Below are 14,497 nucleotides of genomic sequence, written 5' to 3'. Positions count from 1 at the left end.
TTCAAACGCCACTTTGGTCGTTTTTGTTTATCTGAAACCTGCTTTTGACTCTGTCGATCGTTAGAATTATTGGTGGTGTCTACCTATCAGAGGTGCCCCTTCCAAATTTCTATCCCTTATGAGGGCTCTGTATGCGATCTGTGGGTGCGTACGAGTACACAATACGCTTTCGCCTGAGTTCACCACGTACTGTGGTGTAAGACAAGACTGCCCCTTTCGGCTTCAGCTTTGTTATTGATGTACTGCTTGAAATTTCTATGCCCGCCTCTGAAACTTCGGAGGTCGGAATGCTCCCGGGACGTTCCCTCACAGACAGTGAGTATGCGGACGGTATTACTGTCCTTGGTTGGGACACTTCAAATAGAAAAGTACTAAATAGCCTAATTAACTTGCTCTACGGTCTGGCATGCCATTCAAACCTGCGAACTGCTGCTACAAGACTGGGTTGGACCAAACTCAAACCTCATGTTTGCAGACGAGCCACTCGACGTGGTAGATCGATTTGCTTACATGGGCAGTTATATAGGTTCCGGCGGACTGGCTGGAGATAAGTTTACTTCTCGAATCGGGAAGGCTAGAACAGCTTTTGCCAAATTCCGATACCAATGGTGCCAACATAACGTCAATCCGTCTGTCAAGGACAGAGCTTACAGTGTGATAGTGCGATCGACACGGCCTTACGCGCAGAGGACACACGAAAAATGTCAGTGTTTGAACATGGGTGTCTCCGACGCATTGGTCGGATGCAGCAGAAACATCGTATTAGCGATTCTGAGGTACACCAGATGGCCTTAGGAAGAAGAAACTTTCCAGTGATAGGTGAATTATTCATGCTCCATGGGTTAAGCTGGTTAGGACACGTACTCCACATGCCAGAAGGCCATTTGCCTCGCAGAGCTGTTTTCACCCGGCCCTGTGCTGTGTAGAAGCGGTCGAGAGATGGACCGTGTACGACTTGGCAACGAATTATGGAACCACTAACTAGCAAAGCTAGTTGGGTCGACGAATGTCGTCTCCTTGGATGGGGACCCGGTGACTCAACTCATCAATGATTACTGACACTGGCAGAAATGGCCAAATCACGCAGTCAGTGGTATTCGTGCATTAAAGCTACGACCTTTAGCGCGTAACTATCCAGTTCCCAAAACTAAATGAATATCACTGCTTCCGAGACCTGGCTACGTTCCACACCCTCCCACTCCGGTGGTCGAAACGGTAGGAGCTGGAACAAGGATGCTTATGGTAGCTAATGAAGTGATTGATTGATTGATGGTGAAAATGAAACCCCTCTGGGTCAACCAGAACCAGACGTCCTCTTGGCGTGAACTGTTTGACCTTATTAGTACTCAATGAGTCAAGGTCATGTGTATCAGTCAATATAGTAAACGGACGGTTCTTCATATATACCTAATTGAACCTGGATGAACATTCTTGGCCTGAGTTCATGCAATTGGAGATCAACTCAGAAAAGTTACATGGGTTTCTGACTAGTAGTCTTTCGGACATCCAGAAGTTTCGGATATTCTGCTGATTCATGATTTCATTCACGGCATCAATTTACATGCGTGCCACAGGATCACCTGGGCGATATGAGATAAAGGAAAACTTAAACTTGGACCAACCAAGTACGTGATGGTATTGGTTACTTGAGGTCTCTGGCTTATCTTTCAGCATGACAGAAGTTTTCGAAGTTCCGGCAAAAACTTTATAATATCAGGAAGGGTGTCTGTGAGGCGTCACCCTAAGGAAGAGGCAAAGCAGTGACAACGTTTGTCGGGCGGTCCCTTTAAAACGAATGACTATTGGATAGGAAGATGCAAAACTGTAGCATGAGCAGACCAGCTGTCAACTTCAGATCGAGCAATCTAGATCTTCGTCAAAATAAGGAAGACCGAAAGGTCCTTCAGGACTTCCTCGGAACTGTTCATGCAGCCGAATTAACAAGTCAGCTTCTAACATTTCAAGTCGCTGGTCATCAGCTTCACGAGATAAAACATGAGTCAAGGTAATTCCGCTCAAGAAAGTCTATGTAACCAGAGGGTTCACAAATTGCACTGGCGGCATTAAGTACAAACGCAAGCAAGGCAGGTGATCACAATTAATGCATCATTGCGTGACTTGGCTTCCAAGATTCATGTTCACTTTTGAGTTCGGTTATTCAAGGAGGATAGCAGTGTCTTATACCTCTACGGTACCCATTCAAACTTTGGATATTGCGGGAGAAACTGTTTGCGGAATGACTTTACGCTGAAACTGGCACTATCTAGTCCACTAAAACACTTGTTACAAATCGAATTCCTTTTTAGCACCGCGCAACGAGGCCCGTAACCTAGTGCAGCAAATTTAAGCGGTATTTCAAAGTGGAGACCTGCATTGTGTTGACCTTAGGCTGTGGAAGGCGGTGACCTAGCATTGAAGCGTGACAAAATTACTGTTGTGTTCACACACGATGGTTGCGGTCGAGACTCCTTCTCATGGTCAAACTGATTTCCCAAGTTAACAGCTCTTGACAATACACTGGCGCCTGATTAGTCAACAAAACAACCCTTCAGACCCGTTTTCGACTCCCCTGAAAAAATCCTATCGGAAGACCACATGAAGATATCACCGGAAGTTGGTCCCTCCTGTGGTGAATTTGATCGTTGAAGAAATACTTGTTACACTCGGGATATATTATCCTAATAAGAGACAAGTATTCGCGAAAGACCATTTAAAATATTCTTCCCAGAAGGGACTAATTCTAGTCGGTCGCTTGAGGTAGGCTATAGACTGGAGCAATTAAGCCTTGAAGAAGCTAACTAAAGGTGGTTTCTTCGGTGGAGTGGGTTCGTTATTACTGTTTTATCCGGAAGTAGGACCAGTCCAGAGGCGACCAAACTTAGTAGGTCTTTTCACGTCTTCTAACCTGCGAAAACAAAGTTGACCGTAAGCAGTTACTCAGCCACGTACTTGATACCTAAATTCCAAGCTCACTTGACCCCACCGGTGTTTGTCATTTACTTTCATGACACCTTCGGTAAATCCATGTGGACATGAGTAATAAAATTAACTTTAAATTTGGGCGTCATTTGTAATTTTACAACGATAGTTTGGCTTGGCTTGCGGTCGGGTTAAAGGTAGAAAAATCCGCAGTGTGTGAAGTTGACAGCAGTAATGTTTTGGAGCAGAAAATACCGATGAAATCGACCTTAACGCCATCTGACATTTCATCTACCAGTTAGAATAAGGAATTATCAAAACAGCACGACTTGCATTCTCAAAGCAGAAGCTTTCACATGGATGTCTAACGAAAACTACTATCCAGTACAATAGCTACGAAGGTATACTTGTCCCTTTGTAGAAAAGATAAAGGTAGTCATAACAGTTGAAAAATGGATAGAAATAACGGGGTCTTCCTCCCAGAGCTTCCGGTTTCGTAGTACATAGGGAACAGTCGCTCTAGAAAGAAGCACGGTACAACAAAAACCAGCGCAACCTGGTATTCTTTGGAACTTCGATCCCGGATACACATAGAGTGGTCCTAAACAGGGTTGGGGTGGGTGGTTCCTCAAAATATATCGGTTTCAAGCGAAATCCTCGCAAACCCGTGCTCTTAGTTGAGGAATGGACGGTTTCGGAGATTACTTTTGCTAACTTCATCAAATACCTACAGAAGCAGTACATCCTGTGCACCATCATTACCAGTCACCAACATATTTATGGTCGTATCAGATTCTGTAATCTCCTCAAGAAATAGTACTCTAAAACAGCGTCCCTGTTAGTCTACCCTTCTTATTAAAAACACCCAAAAGACACCGAGTAGCCGCTTTCCCATGTTGTTCCTTTGATGTGCTAAGTGTATTGACCAGATTCGTATATATAACAGACTCGTTTATATATATCATACGTAACGGGATGAAACTTAAACCTCATGCTGATTTTCCTGTCATACTTTTTAAAACGTATTATAAATGCATAATTTTATGATTGCATTATGTGCCCCGTAATATTGCAAACAAAATCGAACATATTGTTGCATTATCTCCCGTGGTTGAATGTGATTTGGGGCTTCTGGTTCATCCCGTTTCACTGGTCCCGAAACGAACAAATATTTATTCGGCGTAACTTTCCAACCACAATGTGATCAAGGCCATTTCAATCTCCAGGAGCGAGAACTTTGATTCAAAACGATCCAGATTATTCTGAAAAATCCAACCGAAGAGAGCCAGATAGTCAGTCAGCGTCAACACTTGCATGCACACCTGTTTCACAACATCCAGACTGTCAGATCCCACAGAATTGGGTAAAAACAAACGGGTATCTGTGGCACATGGCAGATATGAGGCAAGGGTCTGCGCACTGTTGGGTTGACCAAGCAGAACGTATTCAGTGGTTCAACACGAGAGAAAGAACAAAGGCATGGATGGTAATACTTGAGTCTATTTAAAAAAATTACGAATAAAAACGGAATAATCTGTGTAGAATGGTGTAGAAAGGGAAGAGATTGCTGGTAGGCGGACTGTGAAATGAGGAAGTTTATAAGTCCATTGAGGAAGTTATCTCAATTGGAGGAAAATTCTCAATAAAAATTACTCCCAAATGGATGACTATGAGACATATAGAATGGTAAATGAAGGCAGTGTGTGGATTCATCTGCTACTTCGCGTGTTTCACTCTGCGCTGAACTTTAACATACCATGGGGTGGTTACGTTGCGACGTCTTTTTCTCGGTCGCCCGAAGACGTTGGTCGCACGCTGAGTGTGCGGAGTTACAGGAAGAATAGGTTTTGGAAGCGTTGTGTACACAAAGCTCCTGAAGATGGGCATCTTCAAGTAAACACCTGTAGTGAAAACAAAGTGCTATCACAACTAAATTAGACAGCTCACTTGACTCAAAGTCAAGAGGCTTGAGAGGAATACAGAGAAAAATCTTTTACGGAACGTTGCAACAATGGGGGAATTTTTCAGCGTTCCTATATGTCTAATACAACCCTCCATCTTTACGAGAAACACCATTCAGACGGTGCCTTACTATCAGGTTCGTCTGGAAAGGGGGCCTTCCATGAAGGACCAGAACAATGGCTTTCATCTGGTGGGAGGGGAAGGAAATTCCAATGGTACAAAGGTCACTAGGAGACATTTACAGAATATTGATTGTTGGTCCTATCCCACTATCTTTTGGGTCGCCTGGTACTTGCCTTTGCTAATTTTCTCTCTAGTGTCCACTAATTATCCAGGCTGAAAGAAATGATCAGGACGGGGTATGGACGGAGCGTTTCATCTTGTTTGGATCATCAGTGAAAATTACCGGTCAACTTTCGAGTAGCGCAACAACCAATGGGGAGGCTTAGAAAAGTTGCAAATATTCCTTGTTTATCGTCGCATCAAAACAATGTACCGAACAATCAATGGATGAGGGCGATTTGAGCAACAAACAGCTGGCCAAGTGGAAAGAAATTGCAGTACACGGTGACATACTAAGCACGGCTTGATGTGAGGCGTGGGCTTATAGTCCAGCTGACTGTTTGGCCAGCGCGTAATACAGAGAAATGCAACTTGCCACACTGCCACTTTGTTCATCCAACCGATAATTTGCACGCCAATCATTAGTGCTTGCTGTGCTATTGGGAGGACTCATCACACGTAAGCCAAGGCCTTTCTTGTTCATTTCGGCGTTAGTGAGCCGGACTTATTTATCCTATCGACGGTTTAACCTGTTTCTATGGTATTTGGTTTGTGGGATAATAATGGGATAAAACATGAGCTGTATATCATCCTTGTCTCGATGTGTACATTTGTCGATCAAAATGATGCTGGTGGAATTCTACATTACTGCTATCATCGTCCCGTAAACTTAACCAGTGATGGTAAATCTAAAACCCATCATCACAGAGTTAAACCGTTAAACCGTTTACATATTAGTATCATCGCCATTATCAACATGTATCAGCCATATACGGATGACACACTGGTCCTAGCTGCCATATGGTTAACAGCATATTTTGGGTAATTTAAACGATGCGCCATACTGTTTATTGGTCTGCTTTGGTTATGAACGTCAAACTATGAAATTCCGGAAATTGGTTCTTATTTTTAATCCGCAATTATTCTGTGCAATGAGTTGGTTCTTGTCAATGTGCCTTTGTGATTCATGTGGTTAGACTAAATCAGGGGAAGAAAACAAAATCGAGCTGAAAAATGGCATTTCTTGCGCGATCCCAAGTATCTTGGAGCATTTCCAGGAGCTAGAAGAGAAAAAACGTTCCGGGTTTTTCGTGTTTCAGGAAACAATGGGGCAATAAAAAGGGGGACTTGTTTAGTGTCAAACAAACATGTAGAGACGGAATGATTCCCGTAATACAAAGAAGAGAGTGCACAATGGTTTGAGAGACGGCAGATTGGAAAGTAAAAATGGACTATATTCGAGGAAGGAGTTTAACCTACAGGTGTTTGACTAGTGTTCAGTTCGCCGTGAAAAGTCATCAGCAAAATCTGAAGGAATCCAAATGAACTAGCAAAAGCACACAATCAAAGCAGCTGACAGTCATTAAACCTAGTCTGAAAGGGACTAACTGAATCCAGTTGAATGAAACGGTCGATGGTCACCTAGAAGACATAGGGTAGAAAACGGGGCTGGTTTTGTTATCCATCACCTGGTTGCACGAAACTTAGAAACGTGGTCATGGATGGGTACAAAAGCAGTGGTCACAACACCAAACAGCTAACCGAAGTAACTATTGGCTGTTTGTTATTTCCGATTAGTAACACGGAGTCTCATAATCACGGAAACATTCCATGCCTATTCGCTGAGTTTTCCATACCGAATGCTGGTCAAGACCGCAAACGAAATCGTTCATGCATAATTTCCATGTAGCCTGCAGAAAGAATAGAAGCTAAGACACTACCGAGCTAGATAGGGAAAATCGAAAAGTCAAGTTTGGATTAGAATCAGGACCCAACACGCAGTTCATGCCCTAACTAGTGACCTACATTACGCTCGGTCAGGGGACTGAAAGGTTGATATGCTGATTTGCGTAAAATACTAAATTACGCGGGGAAACGTAAGTAATGCAATGGTCTAAGTCACTCCCGTTATTCGAATAATCGGATCATATAGAAAACGGTGGAGTGTGGGTAAATTGTGCGAAGAAGTAGGTGATGATTAGACGAGCCATCGTGTAATCCCACGTTCGTGTAAATAACGAGAAAATCTGTTACCCTAATGACAGGCGAAAAACAAGTGAAAAACAACTAGACTTCAGTAAGTGATCAGGAAAGGTTTCGAAAACACTGTGTAAGTAATGTAGGACACGACAACGTACTATTTAGTTTCACCTTGCCTTTCGCGTGACAATCCATAAGATACTTTATTTCAAATTTCAGAAGCTCCTCACCTAAAAACATGCACAGTTAGGTTATAGAAGCAATAAGGTCTTACGATATAGGTTGTCCATGAAGTGTTTGCCTTGCGGTCCAGTAAAGTAGCGAAGGAACGGCTTTAGTTTCTCGTTCAAAGAACTGAAATCATGAGAGAATTCACACCATTTGATTGTACATTATCGTTGAAGTACGAATGCAGTACACAAGTTTTCAACTGAAAGAACTATCACGTTCGCATTAAAATGACCGGCGCTCGAGCACATTCATCCAATCCATCCAATCTATGACTGTAAATTCAAGGTGATAAGATGCGATAGCCGAAATACTGTGGGGAAAACTTAGGTAGGTAGGCCTAACTAAATACGAAATCCTCTGACATTAAAGTCTGAATCATGTACTGTGACAACCCTCTCAACAAAGTGGAAGAACTCAGGGCTTTCGATCTAGAGAGAAGGGGCACCTTTAGGTAACCACCGGCAGACAGCGACTTCTCAGCAACCCATGATGTTGGGGCTACACACCACAGTACTTGGAATGCCCCGGTCCGCGTGCATAAAGACAGGCTCATTAGGAAACCAATCGAAATTGGGCTGAAATTGCAACATGTATCCGGAAATCAGACCTTCATGTTCAGACTAGCTTGGTTCCGACAGGGCTGTTAAACTCCTGTGAGTCACCTTAGCCGTACGATCGTAGGGTTCACATGGGGTTTTAAACAAACTTCGCAAGCGTGAAATCATAAACATTGGGCGAATTATGATGTAAGATTTCACGTAATCCTCGTTACATTTTACGGAAGTGAAACATTGGTGTCAGCAGTGATGTTGGTGTCTTCGATGATGATGAGGATGAATCCCCGTTAGCAGACAAGAGATATTATTGATAATGTTGCGGGGATAAGTTTTTCCTTGGTGACCACTGACCCGACCTAAGGCTACCACCTTGACGCGGTGGTCGGGCTTGAGTGCTGCAATGACCCTGAAGGCTACACTGGCTGGGACTTCGTTCCACAAGGTGCAACCGTACCGGCAAAGCCAAAGGTGAGCAGTCAGACTAAGAGCAACGAAACCTCGTACTCCAATAATTGTGCTACGAGGCAGTCTAGGGGTGAAGTAATACTGAACTCTGCGATAAGACTGTGAAGCCTGCAGGGTGTTTCTCGCTGGTCCCCAGCATGTCTACATTCATGGACGTAGAGATGTTGCCTTCCCCAAAGAAGGACGGTTTAGAAAAAGTCGGCCGTAAAATCCACACTCCGATCGCCTGGTGCGTTATTCAATACGGTCGAAATAATTTTAAAAATAAAGAGTCCGGTGCTGCTCAGAAGGGACCTGCTGTGCGCGACCGCACCACAGTAATGTCTTACTCACTGCGCCTTCGTGTTGGGCCAACGAACTGCAGCCGAACAGGTCAGACTATTGAGTCATCGGCCCCGGGAAGGGTCCACCAAGAAAACCTAACAACCAGGTCCTCGTGATTCAGACTTCTGGGTAAGAGGCTACGGACGGGGTCCCCGAATAAAGCCTTACTGCCCGTTGTCTCACAGGTCAGACTTTTGAATCAGAGGCTAAGGGCATGGTCCCTGACTGATTTGAGTCCGTGTGAATTTTGAGTCCAAGAATCAAAGTACAGTTCCTTAACCAACCCCCTTCCTCGACCTGCGCAACCAGGAGGTATCATTTGCCCTCACAGGTCTGTATCCACCGATGTCCCTCCCCAAACCCTTCTCACCACACAAACGTTTCCAAGCCCTTTGACTGTCAGTTAGCTGGCCAATAAAAAAAGGATCATCGTTCAGCTGTAACATCCCCCGGTGCCTAGCTACCAAGCCGCCCAAACGAAAGCGTGAGGGACAAGATACTGCCAGGTTGCCCAAACTTAGACAGGGGAAGTCGAGAGGCAGAGGTCGTGTTCGCATCACAGACATACCGGTCAGTAAATTCGCATTGTAACCACTGAGCCATCTCGACTCCAATCTGACCGATGTGCTTGGTGATTCTCACCGCCCATTAACAATGAACAAAATAATACCTTGATAGATCGACGAGATACTTTCTACACGCGAGTTTTTAACGTCTGTACTAAATGTCAAATTGGAAAACAGGCAATGCTTGCTAAAACCTTATTTTCCCTTAAAATTGATATATGCTGTATCTCCGAAGTATGCATACAAGACCCGACCGAAGTTATGCATCTCAAAATGCCAAAGACGAACTCAGCTATTCCCCATTCCTACCTCCGTGTGTCCGGTGATACAGGAGCGATGAATCGTGGAATAAATGGCGTGAGAGTTGCATTCAGTCTCAGAGCTGAACGCGCTTTGCTGTATTGGAACCCAGTTAACAGTAATCTTTGCGCTGTTCGGCTACTCAGACCAATCAGGTTCAATGCCTCACGACATAAAAAACAGTGGTTGTTTGCAGTGTTGACTTATACCCTAACGGACTACAGTTCTGACGCCCAGGTGTACACTTTCTATCAAAAGTTATCTGGGCTCACTCGTCAAGCAAGCAGCACTGAAAATCTTATTCTTGCGGATGATATGAATATCCGAGTCAGGCCTCCGAGCTCCATGGAATCACACCTGGACAGTTGGTTCGGAGTAGACGCACGTCGCGCAGATGACGGAGAGCAGTTGTTGTCGTTGTTGTTCAGCGATCATGAACTATTTCTGGTCAGGACAAAATTTCAGCATAAATGTTCGCGTTGCGTAATCTGGCAGCCACCAACTGCAAATTAACCGTGGACCCAGCTGGATCACGCGGCTGTCAGACACCGGTGGAGGGCCACAGTTTAGGACTGCTGTTTCTTTTGGGGCACACTATTTGCTTCTGATTACGCCATGGTGTGGGTATGCTTGATGGTTCGTTTCTATTCAGGCCCTCACATGTCAGCAGGAAGCATGCCAATCACCACCTTTGAAAAAAAATTAGCATGGCTCAACAATGTCGACCTGAGCTAGCTCAACAACTCTCTGTGGTGGTAGTGATCACGTTGACGAAGCACGACGAAATACGAAAGGAGCTATGCTAGCGGCGTTCAGTGCTGCCTGTCCGACTTCTGTGATACAATCGAAACACCACTGGACATAGTCAGTATCACTAATTCTGATTGAGGCCAGGAAATCCATACGAGCAGGCAACAAGTATGACAGCACACACAAATCCATTAAACGCAAAATAGTGAAGAGCCTAAAGAAAGACTGAGAGCTTTGCCGGACATTGAAAGCTTGGGATGTGGAGAAGGACTTTCCCACCGGAAACAGCATTGCCCTGTATCAACTGGTACGGTCGACTGACCCTAGGAGAGCAACGGTGAGTAAAACGATAAATTAAAAGCGCGGCTCATTAATTAACTCGCAAAAACGTCGACTGAAAAGATGTGTCAAACACTTCGAAGATCAGCTTAGCTGGCCTCCTGCAACATACATTCTGGAGACAGTGAATACGGACAGATGGAATGTAAACCTTAATCACCCGTCAGGAGGATAAATGAAATACGAAATATCCGTATTGAAACGTGAGAACGCCATAGCCCTCTTCAAAGAAGGCGGAGAACCACTGGTGACCCATCTGACAAAACCAATTGGTACGATATGAAGTGAAGAGGAAGTGCCTGCAGAATAGGGCATTTCGGCAGTTATTCCTATTTTCAAAAAGGGTATGCGGACACTGTGTGAAAACCACTATGTCATCGGCCTGGTAGCCGTGGTATCAAGGGTGCTCCCTGGTCTTATACTTCGAAGGTTGACCGAACCCTTGGAAAGACAGATCCATGAAAACCAACCTGGGTTCCTCCCTGCAAGAGGATACTCCGATCACACTGACACTGTTTCCAGTGCCTAACAGTGGTTGTCTTCCTTGAGTTGAAAGCTGCCTTTGACCCTGTGGACCGTCAAGCACTACGGCTGTGTCTGTGGAGCAAATGTGTCCCCTCAAAATTCTTGACCCTCCTTAAGCAGCTGTAGGCCAACTCCCGCGGACGCGTGAAAATCTACGGGAAGCCCTCACCTGAGTTCACCACACCAAGTGGCGTCAAGCAAGGCTATCCTCTTTCACCTTTTCTCTTCACCTTGCCGCCTTATCGACACTCACTACCAGCCTTTGACACCTATGGGGTCAAGGTATTCCCATTGCATTCGCTTACACATATCGAGTACTCAGACGACATAGATCCTTTCAAATCTAACCCCACGGTTTGGCATGCGCTTCACATCTTCAAAATGCTGCTGTAAGACCGGAAGGGCTCGAACCCTAGCCCCATACCTGCGGATGAGCCGATCGAGGTAGTAGAGGGCAGCTGTATCAGTTCAGGTGGTCTCGCGAAAGATGACATTTCCATCCGGGTTAGGAAGGTCAGAGCAGCTTACGTGAACCTGCATCAACTGTGGCGTGACCTCAGCCTATCCGCCAATGATCGAGATTACAATGCTGCTGTGCGCTCCATATATATGGAACAGAAACCTGGCTGCTGCGCGTCGAGAAGCCAAGTCTTTCCCTGTTTGACCGTCAATATCTTCGGAGCATTGTCCGAGTTTAGTGGGAAAACCGGATTAGTAATGCTGAAGCACATCGAATGGTTCACGTAAAAAAATAACACGACCACGATAGATGAGCTCATCACACTACACAGGTTGTGCTGGCTTGACTACGTGCTCCGTATACCAGTTGGCTCTTTTCGCACAACCACGTGAATTGTGGAAACGAGCCAGAGGTCAAACAATGACTTGGTAGCGAAGTATGAAATTCAGTACCGGGGAACTCAGCTACACTAATCATTGCTTTCTCCCCAGCTACCCCCCAACGTTCAGCTACCTGCCCAATTTTCCCAAATCATCAACAGGTAGGCACATATAGAAAAGGGGACCAGTTGGCCGCTGAGTCTAATAATTGAATTAGCAAAATAGAGATGATTATGAATAACCCAGACATATCGCGAAAATGTTGAAAATAGATTAAACACTCTAGTTAACACTCCTGTTAGCTCTAAGGGACAACATTTATAAAGCAAGCTGATCAGGATTAAGGTATATTCACATTTTGGAGTGCTTGTACCAGTGTTCTCCTATGATGGTGCCACCATTGATATTATTAATAATAATAATACAATAATAATAACAATAATAATAATAAAATGATAATGTTACGCTAAAACTGCACAACCATCGCGCCTGCTGATAGTGAGAAGTAGGGTTATGAACTGTACGTTAACGATTTGCAATTGAGTGGTGAAAAACAGCACAAAAAATACGGTTCAGAATGAATTGCAAATATTCTTGACCTGGGCTCCCCCATGTAGCACAACAAAGTGAACACAAAACTACTTACAAAACGGTGTGGTTCTCTGGAAAATAAGAATTCTCTCTTAGTGGGAGAAAGGAACCCGGGCGAACGGCGTTAGGACGGAGAGACTGGGTAGTGGCCAGTCTGGACGGTAGCGTGTTGGTAGCCAGTCCGCTAGCAACCAGTGGGGTACCGCGAGTCGCTCCAGAAGCCTTTAGGACGTATGGTGCCGCCAGCCAGCTGCCAGGAGGTGGAGATGACGATTGGGGTTCCAAAAGAAGACTCGAACTGTCGAATGATGTCCGTTTGATGGGAGTGGTTTTTTGGCTGGTACATTTACCCAGCTGCAAGTGGCGCCGAGGAGACGGGGGACGACCGCGTCTTCGTGAGCCTGGACCATGAGCAGATGCAGCTCGCTTTTTCCACGGAATTCGCTTTTTGAGTCGCTTATTCAGGATAAAAGCAAGGATTGGCGCAATAAGTCCGTGCTCTCGGGCAATCTCTTTCCGTCGTTGTCTTTCTCGAAGCCTTTGCATATAAATTCCCACTTGGGCTACCTTCAAAGCTGAAGGACACAACGAACGAAGAGAGAATAAAGAGGGGCAAGGGCAGTGGATGCAAAAGAGGTTTTGTCAACCTTGAAGTCACTAAACTACATGCGGACGGGTTGAGAAATCAGGTATACGATGGAATTTTCTACCCAGAGATCACACTGAACCCGAATAAGAATGATAGGTCCAATGAGTGCAATCTAGCACAGGCATCGAACATTCTGGAAAGGTGAAAACATACCATCCTCCAGATCGTCGTATGAGAAGCTAGGATGAAGACGGCAAAGAATGCTCTCAGCATCATTATCATAATCCTGAAAGTATCAGTTAAAGGGACCGCATTTTACGCCATTACTCTCTCAAAGTCCCCACGAGCAGGCATATAGCCAAGGAGCTGTTGATCTTCTACCTCCATGTAAACAGCAGGTGAAGCTTGCATAGTGGGAGTGGACTGGCTGGAATCGGCCGTGTGATCGGTCACCCGTGGAGTCGGCGCGCTCTGACACAGTGTATTAGATCCAAGCATAGTATCCAGATAATAAGCTCCATAGTGTTCCATACATTCCAATGGGCTTCTCGTCTCCACTTTAAGTGATACATCTTCCCTAAAAAGAGAAGATGATAAACTGGAACTTGGTGAGTAGTAAACATACCAGTTACCAACACCATAGTGTTCAAGAGCTTCCAAAAGTTGCTGTTCTTCATTTGCAGCCCAGCCTCCAAATATTGAGACTGAAGCGTTCTTAGAAGCCGACTGGGAACTGACCGAAAAGTATCCCACAACTAACCTTGAAACGGTAGCCATGAGTTTTCTTGTGACTTCCTGCCTCTGCACCACTGCAAAAGCACTAAAAGAGATGAACATCAACAGATTAGCCCCACTGGGCAGCTTACTTCCAAGCACAAGATGACACCGGAACAGTCTGTGCACTCAACATATGCGCCGCTAAGGTCATGGAGGCAGTAGACGCAACAGATGCTATCAAATTCCATTAAGCTAAAATGTGCAATAACATGGGAAACATAAATTAAATTATGTGAGGCTGAATAGTTGATGCACCAGCACGTGCCCATTGTTAGGCTCCACACCGCATCCATTCATTACGACTTCATTCAATGATGAGTGAGATTGGGATGAATTAATTCAGTTTATATCAGCTCCATTTAGCGATTAGAAATAATGCATGTTTGTACTATGGACTGTGTCGCCAATACGAATATAGGGGGAGGACTGCTTGAGCTCATTAGAGCAGGTAAATGACAAAATGGCCAATGAGTTGAGGGCAACCGAGTACGTACGGTAGC

General features: G+C 44.9%; 1 protein-coding gene across 1 annotated transcript; it reads right to left on the bottom strand.

Annotated features, from left to right (window-relative positions):
• Positions 1-385: 385 nt before the first annotated feature.
• T265_15035 (hypothetical protein) lies at positions 386-14,189 on the bottom strand (the record flags this gene model as incomplete). The annotated part of the gene is made up of 10 exons (XM_009176313.1): positions 386-432; positions 463-631; positions 672-981; positions 7,302-7,373; positions 7,418-7,497; positions 12,687-13,206; positions 13,434-13,506; positions 13,548-13,946; positions 13,981-14,040; positions 14,075-14,189. Coding segments are annotated over 10 exons (1,839 nt in total), but the record flags the coding sequence as incomplete, so codon positions are not given.
• Between the last annotated feature and the right edge of the window lie 308 nt (positions 14,190-14,497).

Source organism: Opisthorchis viverrini (assembly GCF_000715545.1).
Source record: "Opisthorchis viverrini unplaced genomic scaffold opera_v5_324, whole genome shotgun sequence".
NCBI classification, from domain to species: domain Eukaryota; kingdom Metazoa; phylum Platyhelminthes; class Trematoda; order Opisthorchiida; family Opisthorchiidae; genus Opisthorchis; species Opisthorchis viverrini.
The sequence above is the reverse complement of the archived record's forward strand: the minus strand, read 5'-3'. Positions and strand labels throughout refer to the sequence as shown.